The 19,358-nt window shown below is 54.0% G+C and overlaps 3 protein-coding genes across 11 annotated transcripts in view; 1 reads left to right on the forward strand and 2 right to left on the reverse strand.

Annotated features, from left to right (window-relative positions):
* Positions 1-367: 367 nt before the first annotated feature.
* On the reverse strand, positions 368-9,371 carry CHTOP (chromatin target of PRMT1). Of its 7 annotated transcripts, none has more exons than XM_039849847.1 (7): positions 9,063-9,367; positions 8,291-8,372; positions 6,824-6,977; positions 6,140-6,223; positions 4,114-4,300; positions 3,165-3,302; positions 368-1,553 (listed from the first exon to the last, which is right to left on the reverse strand). In XM_039849847.1, exons 2-7 carry the CDS (start codon positions 8,353-8,355, stop codon positions 1,348-1,350), a joined length of 834 nt encoding a protein of 277 aa, XP_039705781.1. In that variant the 5' UTR covers positions 8,356-8,372; positions 9,063-9,367; the 3' UTR covers positions 368-1,347. The 7 variants fall into 7 exon arrangements, with proteins under 7 accessions (XP_039705781.1, XP_039705782.1, XP_039705785.1 ...); XM_039849848.1 differs by lacking the exon at positions 9,063-9,367 and adding an exon at positions 8,529-8,802; XM_039849851.1 differs by lacking the exon at positions 3,165-3,302 and having other exon boundaries at positions 9,063-9,370.
* Positions 9,372-10,454: 1,083 nt separating this feature from the next.
* Positions 10,455-14,130, reverse strand: S100A1 (S100 calcium binding protein A1). Its single transcript, XM_039849854.1, has 3 exons — positions 14,003-14,130; positions 11,960-12,112; positions 10,455-10,782 (listed from the first exon to the last, which is right to left on the reverse strand). Exons 2-3 carry the CDS (start codon positions 12,098-12,100, stop codon positions 10,639-10,641), a joined length of 285 nt encoding a protein of 94 aa, XP_039705788.1. The 5' UTR covers positions 12,101-12,112; positions 14,003-14,130; the 3' UTR covers positions 10,455-10,638.
* A 959-nt stretch (positions 14,131-15,089) lies between these two features.
* S100A13 (S100 calcium binding protein A13) overlaps positions 15,090-19,358 on the forward strand; it is a 9,612-nt gene continuing 5,343 nt past the window's right edge. Inside the window, exons 1-3 of one of the 3 annotated variants that reach the window (XM_039849865.1) lie at positions 15,090-15,108; positions 15,522-15,642; positions 16,584-16,771. In XM_039849865.1, coding sequence (XP_039705799.1) covers positions 16,619-16,771 — 153 coding nt within the window. In that variant the 5' untranslated portion in view covers positions 15,090-15,108; positions 15,522-15,642; positions 16,584-16,618. The other 2 variants (XM_039849867.1, XM_039849866.1) reach the window with 2 other exon arrangements.

The following is a 19,358-nucleotide window of genomic DNA, read 5'->3' on the forward strand; positions in this document are numbered from 1 at the left end:
CCTGACTAAATTGCCTTCCCAGCCTGCTGTCCACACAACCTCCCGTTTAGGGCACAGGCAGCTCAGTGTTAACTGGTTTGGTCAGAGGTGGTCAGGTCCCTCCAGGTAAAAAGGAGCCGGGGCCAGGGCACTGTCCCCCATGTCGTATCTGGGCTCCCGTACGGGCCAAATGGGCTGGCACTTTGCTTTTTGTAAGTAACCTTTCTAATGTGGACATTCTCCGCCTTCTGCCTCAAAGCCACAATACTCCCCCTCAACGCCGTTGAATACCACCACGAAGAAAAGGCCCCATCTCTGCAAGGGGCACATCAAGATGCAGCAGACGTACCATTTCAAGAGCCCAACAAATAAAGAGAAAAGTCCTGGCTGGATTTGAGAGAACAATTTCTTGTAATAAAGCAGAAATACAAGAATTCCATTGAAACTGGGACAGCCGACGGAATATGGTTGAACTTAAACCTTCGAGAGAAAGAAAAGGGTCACACAAAACCAATGTATGGAGAAAGCCGAGACGGGCCAGGGGCAAACATGAGGCCAAGAGCACTCGGCATGGGTCTCTTCCGACCCCTCCCGGCAGGTACCTGCCTCGACTTCCAGCCCCGTCCTCCCAAGCCACCTGCCGATCCGCGTGGCTTTCCCCTCTCGCGGGCGGAAGCCGACCCAACAGCACTCTTTGGACGTGACGCAAAGTCCAGAGGGAAGTCGGTCACCTGCCTCCAGGGTGGGAAGTGTGCACGTACCGGACACGACACACGGGTGTGGATGCACACGGTAGCAGCGGTTACCTCACGTAACCGCTTAGGTGGTCCTGTCACCAGGCCAACGTTCCTAGCCTATTAAAATGTCAACGTGGTAGAACACACTTTTGAACTTTAGATTTTCTAAACACTTCTAAGAGGCTTTCTAAAGTGATGTGGGACAGAACCGTTTCTCAGAAACCTAGGCACTAGGGAGGACCATTGATGGGCTCTTTCTGGGACTTCTCAGAAAAGTCAGAATGTCAGAGCACATGACAGGTGATGGGAGGCAGAGGTGGAAAGAGGGTGTCTTAGCCTCGAGGCTGACATAGTCATGTTTAAAATAAAAAGTCTGGGAGAAGGGGGGGCGGGGGAAAAACCCAAACAACAAAACCAAACCCAAGTCAGGATAAAAGGGTTTCATACAACACAGTATCAAAAAAGTAAAAGGAACACACTAAATGCACAAACTGGTGGCAAGTTAAGTCCACAGCCTATTGTGACAGGTCCTTCCGGCATCGATCAGGTTTCTTCTCATCTGTTATCTCAAGGTTATTTACAGAGGTGGTAACTTTAGCAAGAGTCTCTCTCGCAGGAGGGCAGCCAGGCCTCAGTCGTTGGTCTCGGGGTCTGTCTGTGCCATGTAGGCGTCCAGCTCGGCATCCAGGTGTCCTTTCGTTTTCGACATGTACGCATCCAACTGGTTGTCCAGCTGTTCCTTGGTCAGTACAGGGCGAGCAAGGGCACCTCTCCCTCGTCCACGGCCTCGGCCTCGGCCTCCAAAGCCCCCTCTGCCCCGACCTATCATGCCCCGACCTGGCCCAAAGGAGAACAAGAAGACAGTTACGAGTAGGGTTCGTGGGTGCTACAGTAAATGCCCCTTAGAGCAGCGGGGCCTAGCTGAGAGAGGCTGAAGGGCAGGGCAAAGAGGAGAAATCTGGAAAAACAGGAAACACGATGGGGAGCAAGCAACACATGGAAAGCACACACAATGAATCCCTTATACGCTCCTTTCTAAATGCTACTTAAAATTCTTCATTCTAGCGACACAGGGAAACAGACAAAAAAATCTTAATCTTTCCTAAAACAAATTATCTAAAGTCTGAGACCCACTCTAAGTTCACGATTACTACATTACTGAGACAACCCCATGGAGTGAGACGGGCAGGGAGGAAAAAGGGCCCAGCTGCAGGGTGTGGAACCAGTTTTCCGATTAAGCTCTACGGGAGAGCCTTCTGGAGAATCAGCTCCTCTCTCCTCAAACTCAGGAGATAAGGAGCTGACCCTCACGTCAGGGGACGGAGGAGTTATTGTGACACAGGAGCAATGCGGGGAGAAGGGGCAGAACATCCTGAGTCGTCCCAGCCACTTCTATCAAGGATTCGACTTACTTTATAACAGTTACAGTTATCTGAGAGATGGTTTCAATTCACTTAACAAAACACCCAGCTTTTGGAAAAGCGACTTGAGACTCCCCCACCCCTGCGCTGTCTCTCAGAAACCAAGTCGAGATAATCTAGAAACATGCTATTTCATCCTGAAACCCAAACTAGCTTGCACTTCACTCAATAAGCCAAGCAACATATAATGGGAGAAGAAAAGCCCTAGGTTATCGAGTTTCCTAGGTTATTAGCCCTTGGCAACTTCAAGGTCATAAATGATGGAACGCCCACCACACACTGCGAAAGGACAAAGCAAATATTCACAGGGGCTGAGAGAACAAAATTTTTTTCCTTTGACAGGTGTTGCTGGGAGCTTTCCACTAAACTCTTAAGCCAGAAAACACCCATGGGCTTTGGCATTTTAACATCAGCAACACCATTAACCTCTTCCAATCTGGGTCATGAGGTCACGAGACAAATAGCATCAAGTCTCCGAGGGAAGATTAACTAGTGCAATACCATCTTGCTTTCTCCCTTGATCAAAAAGAGTCATCTCTGGTTTCCCAGACACACAGTTTACCTTGCATTTACTTGGTTTCAGAGTCCAGACTCAGCTCTGTGTCTCACACTCTCTCGAACTCTGCTTCGTTTTTGTACATCTCCCTCGTCTTGATTCTTAGACTCAAAGTAGGGTTTTGCGTGGTGGGGTGGGGTGTGTGGTGATGGTGGGGGCGGGGACAGGGAAAGGTCCAACTGCAAACTGACCACTTTGTCATTTGAACAATGCAATTTAAACCCACAAGAGTCTGGAAGAAGACTGCATAAAACCTGGCTCTAATACACGTGTCTGACTAGTTTTGGAAAACCCGCGACAGACTTTTGTACTGCCAGCATGTGAATTCAGAAATTAAGCCAGTTTCGAAAAACAAAACAAGACAAACAAATAAGCCTGCCTATGACTTGAAGCTGTGCAGAAAGGTGGCTCTGAGTTTTGAAGGGAAAGAAATAAGGGGAAGCTAGTCTCTGAAGTTGGTAGCTGACTAACCTCTACCACCGATTCCGCCACGACCCATAGCTCCACGCCCTAGGCCCCCTCTCCCAGGACCTCCACGACCTCGAACACCACCTCTTCTTAAGCCCATTCGGGGAGCTACGGCTCGTCCACCTCGAAGCAGGTTTTGACCTTGGAGAGGAGGCACACAATGTATATGCAGGTAAATCCAAGAGAGACAAAGTAGATTCTAACCAAAGGAAGGCGGTGAGGGTTAAATGAGCGTTAATTCAGGTAATTTTTAGTTTGTGTGGGGCAAGCTGCACACTGAGTGTGAATAGATTACGATGCTCTTTATTGAATCAATTCAACAAGTCTGACCAAAAACCCATTTTTGGAAGAAGCTGGGAGTTAAGGTAATTAGTATGTACATACGTTTAATAAAGTATCTGTTGAATAACCAGACAGTTGCCAAATGTTATGATAGATTTAAAAGTAAATGATACAGTTCCTGCGCTCAATATTCTCGTAGGGGCCCAGAACTACACAGGGAACAGTGTAACAGTGCCCCAAATGTCATACATGGCTAAGTGCTATGGGTCACCTTGTCTTTTTTAATGGATGCAACAATGTTTCACTGGCACCAGGAAAAGAGATGCTTGGTTAAGATACAGGCCAACGGCCTATACGTTTCTTGGGTCTGACGTGTTTCTAGAACGCAGACGTGCTTTGATCCGAGCAGCGGCAGGGTGCTTTCGAATGGAATGGAGACGACATGAATTACCTGTTGTTACGCAGGTCATGGCCTCTCCCCACTGCACATTACCAGAAAAGGAACGGTATCGATAAAACACATGCAGCACTATTAAAGTATGTGATTTCAAAAACCGTTAATTATATTAATACAAATTCAGGCTTACAGATGTTAAACAAATGTGTCCATAAGCAGCCCGAGAGAAAAGGAAAGGGTGGGACCTGACACTATTGGGTACACAGCACTGACCTCGGAGCGACATCCCGCCCCTAAGCAGGGTTCTCGTGGCGCGTCCCCCACGGAGTCCTCCTCTGGGCAAGCCTCTCTGGATTATGGGCAGGCCTCGTCCTCCGATCGCTCCCCTGGCCAGGGCCCCTATGGGCCGGCCTAACCGTGCCTGGATGTTACTCTTACCCAGGCGCTGCTTTAAGCTCTTCTGGAAGAAAAGGTGTTGGGGATTGAGATCAAAAAAGCGATCCGGTGGGAACTGGCAAGTCAAAGTGCAGAGGAAAAGCAGCACGTGAGATGTCTGTGCGGAGGCGGCTGCACCTGCTGCGGGCTGCTTCTGAGGATCCTGCACCAGAAGCAAGCCTTCGCCTCGCCACACGGTGCCAAAGCGGCATTCTGATCCAGAGCTTCTAAGAACCTTGAGGATGGTCCTATGCCACTGGCGTCACTACAAGTCACCTCGCTAGCTTAGCTACAGAAGTCACACACCGCTACTCAAAATTAAGGCTTTAGTAAGAACATTCTACATTTTGAATCCTGGGTCGTTTTTCAGCCGCAGGCTGACAGTACGACTTGATTCCCACCCACCCAAGGTCCACCGCTGTCTGCAAAGGCTTACTCACACACCACACGGAGTTCACCAGACTCTGGGCAAATTTAATTGAAAAGTTCATTTCAATGCTTGTGACTTAAGAACAAGATTTGATTTCTCAGTCTAGAGGCCAGTGTGTTCCATTTTTCCTTTGAGTATCTCCAGATGATCCACTTTTTACCTTAAGATGTAAATAAACACAAGAATCAAACCTCCTTTCCTTATGTTTCTTCGACAGCCATAATTTCACGTCTACCCTTGCAAACAGCACCGTTAAACCAGTATAATGACCTCTTATTAAAAATAAGCATACGACTCACATGTATCTCCACAGAGAACCAGCCAAACTTGTGTTAGAATTGACAGGTGAGCTATAGTCACAAAACTCAGGACCACGCTTGAGAACAAGGACATACCAGAAATGAAGCTTTTCAAGAAATGTTTCCTCAAAGAGGACCCATGAAGACCACATCCCTAATAATTAAATTCCTTCATAGGAAAAAGTGACTGCAGCTCTGAATACAATCAAGGCCTTAGCGAACCTGTTTTCCTAAAAAGCCATCAGTCAATATAAATGAAAATCAATCCTACGTACCCTCGGATTTCAACCATAAGTGACTACGAAAAACTTCTTTCGCAACCACATGTTGATATTATTAGCTTTCTGGCACAACATCATCAACTGCTTCCAGAGGGGCAGCTCTGAACACTATGCACCTAGCATGAGGTGTGAAGCGACCCTAAGTAAAAGCCTGTCACATCACCCCCCAGAGCATCCAATCATGAGGTTAGGACTCATTCTACATGTCACCAGTGTTCAGTCATCTGAGTATATTCTCCCAAGACCTGTGCTTTGATGGGAGACCGTACAGTGCTCAGGCTTTCTTCTCCTTTCCCAATCCTTACCTGCCACCGACACCGGTCTCTAACACTGACAGGAAGCCTAACGACGTCCACTATACCACTCAGTTTCCACCGAAAAGCTGAGCTGTACGCTAAGGTTGGCCATTAGCCTCATGTGGCTATTCAAATGACCAAAAAAAAAAAAAAAAAAAAGGGCTCCTCAATCACATCAGCGGCAATGGTGCCGGAGCACACAGATGCACAGACACGGACGTTCCCAGCGCTGCAGAGTCCCGCGGGGCAGCAGTGCTCTGGCCGCTGCTTCTCACACAGCCTGCATTACAGCTTCTTGTCGAAAGGTCCTTCGGAACAATCTGTCAGACTGATCTGTTGCAGTTTTTTTATATTTACTTTTGGAAAACGGTGGTGCCTTTTACCGCTTTTCTGCGTCAGGGACGAATGCCGTCAGTCCAAGGCTTAAGGGAGCTGAAGCAGGCGGCCTTGTTTATTACGGTCCAGAGTGACCCAGCGGTTTGGAGGGGTATGGTGGGTGTTATATTTAACTGCTGAACTTATGCACAGCCATGCAGTGCTACCAGTGACAGTCCTTACAGTTGCATGGCACCGCCCTCCAGACGCCCAGCCACAGCTCGGACATATCCTTCCACAGCCACTGTCCGGACTTGCATATAAAGTCTATGAATAACAAAGAGCAGGTTTTACTTCAGGTCTGAATAGGATCATCTCTTACTGGAAATCTGAAGGAAAACCCACTAACTCTTGAGTTAATTACTCAGTGCGACAACTTGAGATGCCGTGGAGATGGGGTCGCCTTCCTCTTTCTATATTTTAGCACTTAAAACCACTGATAAGGCCATTCGGACTCCCTGGACTAGGGGAGAAAGAAGAGAATCATTTCCCTAATCTGTAAGTCATTTAACGGGGAATAAAAGATCTCTTTTGAAGAGCATCTAAAACAAAAATCAAAATTTCTTTGTGGTAAAAGCCAGCAAATTTACTTTAAGAGCAAAGATCAGAAAGCACGAGATTAATACTCATTGATAACACAGAAAACAGGCCACATTGATGGCAAACTCCCTAAAAGAGAAAGACAACAAAAAGTTACTTATCAGTACCTGCCAAAATGGGAATTCTCTGAACTTCTCTTTCTTCCAGAGAAGTTTCAGCTTTTGCCCTGAGCCACCTCGGCATCATCCATCACGTCCTGACAGCCCTAGCGGACCGCCTGACAGAGACCGCCAGCTGCTTCTGGCGTGTGAAGACGCGTTCTCTCACCTGCTTGAGTTTCAATGCTGCCTGGACAGAGGGTCTATTCTCCATCTGCTGGGCCAGTCTTCTGTTTCTGGCACTGGCTAGCTGCTGCTGTTGCTGCATCGAAGCCCGAATAGTCACTGGCATCGGCTGTTTGTTCTTCAGCATATTAGTAAAGCTTCAAGGTCGAACAAAATGGATGTTTAAATAAAAGCTTTATTACAAAACATTTATTGGCATTTTCATGGCTCGCTAGACCAGGAGCTCCAGATCCCACGAACTTTAAGTAAAGTGGTACACTTAGAGCAAGGCTGATGCGGGCTAGACTCCGCTGCTTCCACACACGTGCACGAACCGGAAACTCAGAAATGCAGCTAAGTGCGGCACATTCAATCACGAGTGATGACGAGGGCTCAGGTAACGGCTTTTAGAGAGGCGGAAGGCATGAAAAACACGCAGTGAGCAGATATGACGACATGAGACAGAAGATGCAATTTCGAAGACAAACGAAGAAAGCCAACACCTCGGGAGATCTGAGGGTCCATTTTAAGACTATCAACAACTAGAGCACCTTCCAAGCCCATGGGAATAATGCACGCATACGAAATTTAGGAGTGCGTTCCACTTTCTTATACGTCGTTCACTTAATGACACGTGAACGTGCAGAATTACAGTATCAAACCCTAAGAGGTTAGTTAGGAGAAGCACATATGCTTCAGAAAAGGCAAAAACAAATATTACGTAAAACTTTTAGTGGTCTAATATCGAGTCAATAAAATAACTGGTCAAAAGCACTCGATGAACAGAGCTCTCGTAGCTAGAAACTGCCTTTCCTTTACTTAGTTTCAAATGATTACTTTTCGGACTCTATGTGATTACTTCTGAATAAGTTAGATTAGCTCAAGCGTTTAAGAGCTTGTGAAGACCCTCTTCTATTATTCCTGCAAAGAAGCTGAATGGACGAGAAGAACACTGAACTGTAAAAGAATCCAAAACAGAAACAAACTAAAAGCAGAATGGAAAGAAAGTGAAACGGAGCAAAAGCAAGTGCCTCTTACAAGGCCCAAGAATGGCATTCGAGGGCCTTTGGACATATTCACGGCTTGCTACCTGCCTCTTACAGGCCAGACACAACACTGCTGGCCTTGGACTGGGCAGCAAGCCTACCGTAGCCAGGGCACTGTGCTACTGAGCTGCACCGTCCCTGTATCAATGTTAAAAAACGTGAAAAGGGAGGGTGCGAGGAGTCTTTTTAAAATGCACCCCACCAGACAAGCATTTCAGACAGCTTACCATAAAAATCTACTGATAAGGGGTTTTGAGACAACCGCCCAATTTGCTTTGTGTACCACATGAGATGCAACTAAGAACAGAGGTCTGTAGCCTTCTGTTGGTATTTAGTTTAAAACTGGCTTTTGTGCATTGGACCCCAGGGCCAATTTAAGTAATGTTTTCTTATGAACGAGCTGAAGTTGCTGTTGGCTGCCTCACCGCTCATTAAGAGACATCTTGGTGGTGCTTTTTAGCACAACTTTCGGCGCTGACTGTGCAGCCATCTTCAGATCCCGAGAATCTACAAAGAACAATAGGCAGAATGAGCAAATGGGAATAACGACGACCTCACTCCTACAGGGGCCAAAGGCCCACGCCTACGAGGAAGGAAAAGGCCTGTGTTAACGACTGTCTAGGAGCACAGGACTCCTTCCCGGTGCTTCAATTCCCAAGTTACCTCAAACTACTACACTTCAAGGCCACAGGGCAGAAAATACTGCTGAAGCCTCCAAAAAAGGCAGAGCCAGGCCTAGCTGGAGAAGTGCGGAGAGTCTGGCTTGTCATCTAGCGCGGTCCTTCTCAACCTTTGGCTGCAAGGAGCTTTGAAAAACATTCAGAAACCTGGGCCCAAACAGATTCGAGCGGAGTCGCCGGGGGCCCCACGTGCAGCCCGAGTCGAGAGCCGTCCGTCTGGAGGGACGATGCGGGCACGCCGTTCCACACCTGGCTTTCGACGGCCACGCCAAGCGGGGCCGGGGGGCCGGGGGGCCAGGGGGCCAGGGACCCGGGCACCCGGGGACCCGGGGCCGCGCGCAGGCGAGGCCTCCCGGCGCTTCGTCCGAGGCCGCCATCGCTGCCCCGCGGGCCGGGCCTGGCCTGGCCTCGCCGCCCGACGTCGCGAAGGCCCCGCGGCGGCGCCCGCCCCGCCCCCGGCAGCCCCGCCCCCACCGGCGCCCCCGGGCCCCCCGCGCGCCGCCGCCCGCGGACGCACCGAAGGAAACGGACGCCAGCGCTCCTCCCGGGGCTGCCACCACGGCTGCGGCAGGCGGGCCGGCGGCCGGCCGAACCGGAGCTCACGGCGGACGCGCGCGGGCTGACTTGGTGGGCGGTTGGCTAGATGCGTAAGCGGTGGGTTGCTAGGTCAGCCCGTCGCTGGTGGCTGGCTGTCCGGTCGGCCGGTCCGCCTGCCCGTCCGGCCTTGCCCTTGCCTGCCTTTCGCGTCGGCCACCACAGCCGCAGCCTCCAACTCCCGCTCGGAGTCCAAACAAAATGGCCGCCACGCCCAGTGCGGAGTGGGGCCGGCTAAAATGGCGTCGGTGCAATGACGTCAGACGCCGGGCGCACGCACAGCTAGGGGCGGGAAGATTTGGGCTACGCTTGCGCGGGGGGCGGGGCTTCAGCCGTGGCCCCCGCCCCCGTGGGCGGGGCGGGGGCGGGGCGGGGCCCTGCGGCTGGGGCTCGCAGGCTCCACGTGCGACTCGGCGGCGTTGGGCAGCTTTAGGGCCCCGAGCAGTTTCCCTCCGGGTGGAAAACGTCCGTGCTTCCTCGCGCGCCTGCCCGCCCCCCAAGCGAAAGCAGCCGGTGGAAAAATTCTTTGCCCGGAATTTGCATCGGTCTCTTCCGCGCCACTGGGCCGGGCGACAAGCCGCGTTCGGCGAGCCGCGGAGCGCAGCGCCACCGTCGCGCCCGCCGACCCCGGGGTCAGGGCTGGGAGCGCGCCGCTGCCGCCCGCCGCGGTCTCCGCTTCACGCCCCTCCCCGATTTGGCCTGATTATTGTTAAATCCTAATTCGGCGGGGACCTTCGAGTCCCCGCTCCCCCTTCTGTGTCCTCCCTCTTCATCTGCCAACCATGTGGATTTTGACGGAGACGTATATGGGATTTTTTCCGAGTGCCTGGGTACACGATAAAATGCCCAAACGTTTGAAGAATGAGTGAATGAACACATCGTCGACCGTCCCTCCACCCCATCCGTGCGCGTCAGGATCCTTTCGATGTCCTTGCCGGAATTCATGTCTGGGTTTAATGGTCTGGCGCCCTTACTGGGCTCTACCTGCGTGAGGGTGAGGGTCCTCTTTGTTTCGTTCACTGCTGTGTCCCCAGTTCCTACACAATGTCTAGCACACGGAAGAGCCTCTAAATATTCTTTGAAGGTCGAGGGGAAATGATTCTTCTGCCTTTATAGCTGAGAAGCTGATGTCTCCTCCACTTCCGGCTGGTGCCTTGAACCCCTACCGTCCTGGGCCTTAAACATTGCTCACGCAGGAAGGGGTGGTGGTCCCTTGACCTCTCTCCAGATAAGATCCAGCCTCATAAGGCAGGTTGGGCCTGAGCCCGACCACTTCCCCACCCAGTTCCAGAGCCCAAAAGAGACAGTCAGGGACTGGTGAGAGAGGAGCCTTTAATGAAAGACGAGTTGCAGGCCTGGCCCACTACTCTTGCGCCCTTGTTGGAAGGTGGGCAAGGGTGGAACTATGCGGAGGGAAAAATGGGGTGAGGGTGAAGCCGGGTATAGGGGCAGGTATGGCAGGGCCAAGGGGAAGGGCGCTGCCCACTGGGGCCATCTGCTCAACTGTTCTCCCAGAAGAAGTTGTTACAGGCCACGGTGAGGGCCGCCACCAGCACCACATACTCCTGGAAGTCCACCTCCCCGTCTCCGTTCTCGTCCAGCTCCTTCATCACCTTGTCCACAGCATCTGCATCCTTCTGGGCCTGTGAAGGGAGGAGATGGATAGTTGTCTAGAGATGGATAGCACCGAGCTAGAGGCAAGGGGGGGTGGTGGTTTGGGGAGGAGGCAGAGATGCGCAAGAGGGAGCACTATATATAATTATGAGACTCATCCGTTGCCCTCCTCAAAACTGACAAACACTTGTGGCCGTCTGTCGCCTACAGAATAAGCTCCTCAACAAGGCAGAGTGATCGAATCAATTATCATAGGTTGAGTGCCCACAGTGGGACAAGCACTACACTAGGAGCTTTATAAGCATTGTCTCATTTAATTCAAACAAATAGTATGAAGTGGGTTTCATTATTCCCATTCTAGGGAAGAAACAAATGGACACTTGCTGTTTAAATGATATGTACATTATTAGCTACAAAGTAGCAGCACCAGCATTTGAACCCAGGTCTAATAAAACCTCAGAGCCTGTGCACTTTCTACTGGCTTCTCCTTCAGCCTACTCTTCTGCATCCATCCCTCACTCCAGCCAAAACTACTGAGCGTGCATTATATTCTTTTTCCTACCATGCTTTTTTTTTTAATTTTAATTTTTTTTTTCTTTCAGCCTCGGCGTGGCCTCTGCTTTATATCCTTAGTTACAGGAGTTCTGTCCAGCTAGTCTTCAGAGAGTTCTCGAGGTTGATTGTTCTAGAATTTAGTTGTAATTTCGCTGCGGTCATGGGAGGTGGCAAGCACAGCGTTTACCTGTCCTGCCATCTTGCTCGGAGCCCTTTCTGCCAGGCTTCGACTCATGCAGATACCTCCTCCTAAAATCCGTACATTTACCCTAATAGTCCCCCATTGGAAAGCTATGGCTCAAGTGCCACTTCCGTGGAGAAGCTGTCCCACTTCGGTCAGGGTCACGTTCTCCCGTGATCCTCTCTGGCCCCTCTGTTTAGGCTCTGTGTGCTTCCCGGTGTTCTAGATTTACTGTCGAGCATCAGTCTTTCCCTTCTGGGCTATAAGCCTTGTTCCTGATGCACCTACGCAGGGCCTGGTACTTTGACTTGAACCGGGAGGAGCAGGGGAGCCTGGGAAAACCCGGGAGAGAAGCCTGGGAGAGGAAGATGATTGGGCTGAGCTGGGTGGGGAGGGGCGATGGCAGGGAGGCGCCCACTCTGTTGCCCCAGCCCCGGCCCGCTCCACCCCGTGCCCCGCCCCGTGCTCACGTCGAGGAAGCCGGAGAGCTCGGTCTGCAGGAGCTCCTTCAGCTCCTTCTTGCTCAGCTTGTACTTGTCCCCCTCCTTGCCCGAGTGGGTGTGGAACACGTTGATGAGCGTTTCCATCGCCGTCTCCAGCTCCGATCCCATTGCGAAGCTCACCTACCCACCCCCCACCATGGAAGTGAGCGGGGGGAGCATGCTCAGGATACCTGGGTTTGGGGCGAGGGGACCTCTCAGACCTGGCCCTGGCCCCCCAGCCCCAATAGCCGCGAGACTGGAGTCTCAGCACGACTGACCTTTTCCTGGGCTTGTACGATGTAGGGGACCTAGATGTCTAAGTCCAGACCCGTCCTCTGTGTCCCTCGATCCGTACCCCAGCCAGAGGGAGTCAGGGTTTGGGGCCTGGCTCTAGAGGCCTGCAGTGGACTGCAGTGTCTCCTGGCTGCTTGGGCAGATGCTGGGGAGGGTGTGGCAGGCAGGCAGGGGTGGTCACAGGACCCAGCCAGGCTTCCTCTGGCTCCATTTCTACCCTGGACCTTGCCGCCTCGCATAGCCAAGCTCTGCTGTTGGGGCTGGTGGGCCGGGCTCCTCCCTGTAGCCTGGACTCTGCTGCCCACAGAGTCAGTCTGGCACCCTCGTTAGGCCTGATGGGGAGCGTGGCCCAGGGTTCACGGTTAGAGGGTCTCACGGCCTCCGAGCTTCCTGCCAGCAGATGGGGGGTGCGTTGGGGGTCTCTTTTGGTCCTTCAGCTCTGTTCCCTCCTGAACGTGGCAATTTGGAGTCCCTGGGGTACACCTCCATTTCCCCTACTTTGGCTTCTTTTATCTTCTCTGCAGAATCGGCCCTTCCAACGGGTGGTCTGAGCCTTCTCTGGGACCCAGAGCTTCCAGGGAGGGGCGGGAGGAGGCCCGTGTGGTCTCGTCCCCGCTGCCGGCCACGCCCACCCCCAGGCCCAGCCCGGTCGATGTGGGGACAGTGGCATGAGGGAGAAGGGGGCTGGTATGTGTTGGGGGTCAGTCGGAGTTCGAGGGGTGGGGAGAGAGGAGGAAGAAAGTGGAGGGGTCTGTCGAGGAGAGGGGACCGCCATGCCAGGGGGCCTCTTCCCCTTGGTCTTGGGACAGTCAGCCCCTCCACGGCCTCAGGGGGCAGCTCAGGTGTCTTAGATCAGGTGTCTCCATCCTTCCCCAGGCCTGAGGGGCTGGACAATAGGCCCCGATCAGATGATATCCCAGCCGTTCAATGGGGCCCTTGTGAGTGTCACCTGAACTCCGGACATGAGAAGTGGTTGTCACAGAGACGTGGGGAAGATGGAACCCAAGCCGGGCTGATGGAGGGGATAAGGGGCATGTGCGGGAGGGAGGCCCGTGGCTCGGTTACCGGCCCCGTCCCAGAGGGGAAGCCGGAGGTGGCCTGGAGGCCTCCGGCAGCCAGGCATTTCATGCGGGGGCAGTTCTGGGAGGACCATGGCAGGGAGGGGGCGGGTGGGAAAACAGAGAAGAATGGGAGGGCGGAGGAGTCCGGACGTCTGGGCCGGGAAGAGGACGGGGAGAAAGGGCGCGTGGGGAGTGGGTGCCATTCCCCAGCGCCCACTGCTCCTGACATCGTGTGGTCCATGCTCTGCCACCCCCAGACTCCCCTGGGCCCCGAGCTCCTGGCAAGGCCGGGTGGGGTGGCGGAGGCTGAGGCTGGAGCGGGATGGACAGAAGCAGCTGTTCCATCTGCTCAGTCATTCTCACCCCACTGGAAGTGAGCCGAGGGCTGCCCCCCACCACGCAGCGCCTGGGAGATGGAGGAGCCCAGGCAGGGCGCTGAAGGCTCCGAGGGGGGAGGGTCTGGTCTTCTGGAAGCTCGGAGGCTGGGTTCCCCGCTGGCATCCTCAGGCACTGAGTTTCCAGACTTCCCTCTGAGCTCCCCCTGTCTCCTCTTACCACCTTCTGGCCCCCGTCTCCCCCAGATCGCAGACCAGGGCCATCACCCCCTCCTTGAGTCCTGCCCAGGCAGTCCCCTTTCCCCCACGCTGGCCAGGGCAGGATGGGACAGGGTACTCACTGTTAGCCTGGGCCTCAGGTGGGAGCAGGTTCTGGACAGACAGACGAGGCTGCAAATGTGGCTCCGAGAGCTGTGTGTGGAGACCTGTCTTCTGTCGGCCTCCCCCGGCCGACCCCCTCCGCACTGGCTCCACCCCCTCACAGACAAACACCCGGCGGGGCGAGGGGCCAGGAGTGGACAGAGGCGCCCTCTGTCTCCTGGGCTGGAACAAGCTGCCCTGTGTCCTGTTCTCCAGCCTCGGCCGCCTCCCCCGCCTGCTGGGCCCCAACGGGCAGGGCCCAGGAGGGAGGTGGGAAAGGGCCTGAGAAGGACTCTAAGAAGCCCCTCCCTGCCATACTGGTACCCCTTGCGGCCAGCTGGGCAGGGAAGGTGTGGAGTCTGCTGAGGGAGTCTCAGCGAGGGGGCCCCGGTGAATAATCCAGTCTCAGGAGTCATCCTTGGAGGTTTCAGCGTGGGACCCCACTGAGGGCTTTCGACATTGGGCCTCCTCTACGGGGGTGTGGATGAAAACGGGGTCACACTCAAAGCCTGACAAGCTCGGGGAGGCTGGCCCGGTGGGTCCTACAGACTCAGAGCCTGAGAGTCACCACACGGGCGGCCTGAAATCGAAAATCCCTAACTAACTGTGGGTCATGACAGGTGGTCCCGTCCTAGGCCTGTGGCCTCCTTGAGGAAGGTCAGCCTTTACCGAAAATGTCTGCCTATCTTCTTTTTGCATCTAAGATAACAGACCTTGGAAAGGTCAGAGTCGTCTCCTCCTCTAGACCCCTCAGGGCACAACCTCCCACCTGAGCACAGAGCCCCTCACTGTCCTCCGGTCCCCGGGACCATCTCTCTGTGTGAACGTCGCCTGGCCTGCACCCACAGGTGTAGGAGAAGTGCGTGTCCCTCCGTTTTGCTTTTTGTCCCCCGCCTCCCCCAGAGCACCCCCCGGCTTTCTCCCGCCTTCCTGATCAGCCCCCCGCAGGCTCCTCCTCTGATTCCAGCACGAAACAAGTCGGGTCAGTGCCACCCTCCTGGAGCATTTTCTCTCAGTCTTTGAGATTTTGCTTTCCCGGCTGCTGTGGTCAGTTTGGCTCAAAGAAACTCATAAAAATTCTCTACAGGTTTGGACGTTTCTTACATTGGCAGGGGCCCCAGTCCGATCCCCCTCTGTCTGTGGGGGTCTCAGTCTGGGATCGGCTGAGGGGTCTTGGGCTGCGGGGTCCCCGGCTGAGGTGCGCCGTGTCTTAGACAAGGCCTCTCAAGCCTGAGCCCCCTCAGCTGGGTCTTCAACCCGCAGTCACCTGGGCACCAGCACACGCAGGCCTGAGTGGACGTGGGAGGCGGGGGCAGAGGCTCCCCGACTTGGGATCTGGCCCTGCAGCTCCAGGCAGGTCCTCCTCCCACCAAGCGAGGACACGCGTGGGCTGGGCTGGGGGGAAACGGGAGTTCCAGGGCGGATGGCCGGGCGCCAGGCGGGAGGGGGGCGCCAGGCGGGAGGGGGGTGCCGGGCGTGATGGGCGGCTCCTTTTTTCAGAATCGACCAGGAAACTTGACACCTCCGGGCTCGGGAAGGGCGCTGGCCTCCCTGCCGGGCGGCTACAAACCTCAACCCGGCGGCTTCCGCCTGCTGCACCCCATCTCTGCGACTCGCTCCGGTGAGTCTTGTCCCCCTAACTCTGGAGGGAGCCTTTTTCTTCCTTGGGATCCCAGGTCCCTCCCCCAGAGGCAGCTCAGACTGGGATTCAGGATGTGCGTGTGGGGAAGTATCAGGCCACAGTCCTCGGGGGCGTGGGGACGGGGCGGAAAAGGGAGGCTGAGTTGGCATGGCCCCTTACTCCAGCCTGTCCCGCGGGGCTGTGTGTGCCAGGACCAAGCCCTTCCTGGGTGCTGGCAGTTGGCGAGGCCCGTCCAGGACCTCTGTCGCTGGGAGACAGAGGCGGGAGCCTGCAGTGTCGTGGGCCCAGCACTCTGCCCAGCTGGCCGTGCGGGGGACGGGGAGGGGCCGCCGGGAGGTCGGGTCTGTCCAGACAGAGCCAGCCCTGACTACCGCTGGGCATTGGCCAGACCGGCGCTGCTGACCGGCTCTGCTCTGCTGGGAGGAGCCGCTCAGGGCTGTGGGGTGGAGACTGGGTCCCCATACAAACAAGCTTTGGAGACAAACATCCTCCTGACCCTTCGAGGCTGGGTGAGATTCCAAATCCAAGAAAGGGTCCTTGTCACTGAGCCAGGAGACAGAGGGCTCCCGAGAGGGCCCTCAGACCCAAAGCCCCTCTGGACAGAGGGCTGTCCAGACCAAGGAGCCACCACATGGGGGTCCCCAAGTCCCAGGAAGATCCCCAGACTGTGAGGTCTTGAGAAGTAGGGGTTCCTGGAATGAACACCCCTTCCCCCACCCACAGGGAGGTGCTCCCTGCCCTGAGAACTTATCTGTCCCCTCCTTCCTTCCCCGCCCTGCCTCTCCTGGGCAGAGGCCAGAGGTGGCACCCAGGGCAGGGAAGGTGTGGGGTCTGCTGAGGGAGTCTCAGTGAGGGGGCCTCAGTGAATAATCCGGCCTAACCCTGACTCTCCCTCTCTGCTTCCTCCTCCCACCGCTCAGCCCTGTGAGGAGTCCGCTCCAGCCCCGGGGGCCTGATGGCTGAGGAGCCGCTGACCGAGCTGGAGGCGGCCATCGACATGGTGATCAACACCTTCTTCTCCTTTGCCAGGAAAGAGGTCTGGAAGGACAGCCTCAGCGTCAGTGAGTTTAAAGACCTGGCCACACAGCAGTTGCCTCACCTGCTCAAGGTCGGTGGGGGTCTGGGGGCCTGAGGTTTTGGAAGACGGTGGCTGTGGGACACTGTGCATGTGACGTGGTATTGCTGGGCACGGTAACGTGACCACAGGTGCGTTGTGGAGAAGGACGTGGGTGATGACACGTGTGAGTGGTCCTGGGTGTTCCTGCCTGGTGTGCGTGCGTGCGTGCGTGTGTGTGTGTAACTAGGTAACACCGTCTGTGTGAAGGAGTGTGTTTTATTGGGCTTTGTGCTCCCATCGGACGATGCTGTTGGCTTCTCGTGTCTGCTCTGTGCCTCTCTGGTCTGATTTGCCCAGCAGAGGGCCGGACCCGGAGCTGGCTCCCCGGAGGCTCATAGACCATCAGAGCCAGAGGGGACCAAGAGAAAACACGGCCCACGAGCCCCACTTCACACACATGGAAACTGAGGCCCAGCTGTGGGAAGGCGTTTGTCAAAAAAAACCAAAACAAAACCACACACGGCCAAATTCGTGGGGCTGTCAGAGATCTGTGGTTACTTCCTGCCCTCTCTGGGGGTCCTCTCGGGGATGCGTCTGCCCCAGGGCCGAGGAGGAATTTAAGGCTCATCCTCTGTAGATGGACACATCGCCCCAGGATGCTAACAGTGTCTTTTACATCCTTTCTGAAAATTCACAGGCACAGGAAAATGTGCGAAGATGCGTAAAAAAAAAAAAATCAAACAACCCAAACGAGTCTCTGAAACTCATGGTCCATCATCTGCAAACTCCCCTACATCCTTAGGCCTCCCAGACTCCTCCCTTCCTCTCGTCACGGGAAACCGGGGCTCTGTCCCGAAGGCGCGGCCGTCCCTGCAGCCTCGTCAACGGGCGACCGGCTCCTGGTCCGGACCCCGCCTCCTCTGGCCTTGCGGATGTGGGACGCGGCCTCTGCTTCCCGTCGCCGTTTCCCCGTCTTAGTTCTTTCTTCCTCCCGCGGTGCTTTTCTGCCCTCCTCACGGCCCTCCGGCCCCTGACTTTCTGCTTTTCTTCTCATCGCTGCTCCTTCGTCACCTTCGGTATCCACACAGACAGCTCAGCCAGCACCTGGGCCTTTCAGCTCCTCGAACTGACTTCTTCCTCCCAAAGAGTCCGTCTCTCTGGGTCTCCGCCTTCCACTCCTCTGTTCACGGATCTCGTCGCAACCCAAATAATGCACGATTCATTCGCGACTTTCCAGTCGAGATGGTGGAGCGGAATATGAGAAAAGAAACAAACGAACAACAACAAAAAAAAAAACAAATGAAAGACCCGCAAATAACGCACCGCTTCCGAAATCTCAACGTCAAGCCTCCTTTTCCTATCTTCCGCTTGTCATTCTGATTCCATGCCTCTGCGGGGAGTAAAAAGGAATTTTCCTTCTGCCTTCCTAAGTTCTTCAGGCTCGAGTGGTCATCAGATTGACCTGAGACAGATTAAAAGGAGAAAATAACCAAACTTATGACGTGGGTACACATGGGGGTTCCGTTAAGACCATGAGACCCAGGGACGGACGGGGCAGTTGAGGCTCCTGTGCCATCTTGAGCCAAGGAGAAGGTGGGGGGGGTGTGGTTTGGGACTTCGGAGGGCTGGGAGGCGGTTCCCATGGAGATGAAGAGCGAATGGTTGGTCCGTGAGTGTTCGCTGGGCCATCCTTAGCAGCGGGGCACAGAGAGCACGTTTACCTGACGGGGCCTCGCCAGGCTCCTCCCTGTCTGTCACACGAGTTCATATTCAACTGTGGTGACCCGCGAGGACAGCGCCTTCCGGGAGCAGGTCCTCCATCTAAATTCTTTTAGGCATCCAGGGGGAGGTCAAAGATTTTCCTTACTCTTTTGTTTCTTAAAAATAACCAGCTGAAAATAATCAATATCCCCAGAAAGGCATATTTTGGGGTGCCAACTCTGCTCCCCATGACAGTGCGTAGAGGATCTTTTCCCATTAAAAAAAAAAAAAAAGATGAGCTGTCTTTGATATAGCGTAACAGAAACATATGTAGCTGATCCTCTGCTGATGGAGTTTACATCCGCTCCCCGCCTTTCACAAACATTCAAACCTGAGAGAAGATATCTACGCAGGGTAAATGCCTGGGAGTAGAAACAATAGGTCAAAAAGCATGAATATTCTTAATTTTACAGATATCACCGGTTTGCCGCCCGATGAGATTGTGGCAGATTTTGTGGCAACAGGCGGTTCACGTGAATATGCCTGTTTTCCCACGTCCTCGCTGAAACTGGGTCTCACCAAGCTTTCAATTGCTGTCTAGTCTGCTATGTGAAAATGGTACTTGTTCTGATTTGTACCGTTTCTTAATTCTGAGTGAAATAGAACATCGAAAATATTTTCGATGGGCATGAATATTGCATTTTCTGTGAATTGCTCGTGTGCTTATCAAAGAGGTTTTCTGTTTCCTATTGATTCATTGTAGCTCTTCATAGAATGAAGATGCCATTGTCTACTACGTGAGCTGCAAATATTTCTCCCTAATTTGCCTTTTGTCTGTTGACTTCGCTTTTGGTGGTTTTCCCATGCAGAATATAAAAACTTTTTAGGTCGTCCAATTCTCAAACTTTTCCTGAATGGCTTCTGTGTTTTATGCTAT

Source organism: Pteropus medius, unplaced genomic scaffold, assembly GCF_902729225.1.
Source record: "Pteropus medius unplaced genomic scaffold, Ma_sr-lr_union100, whole genome shotgun sequence".
In the NCBI taxonomy this organism is placed as follows: Eukaryota; Metazoa; Chordata; class Mammalia; order Chiroptera; family Pteropodidae; genus Pteropus; species Pteropus medius.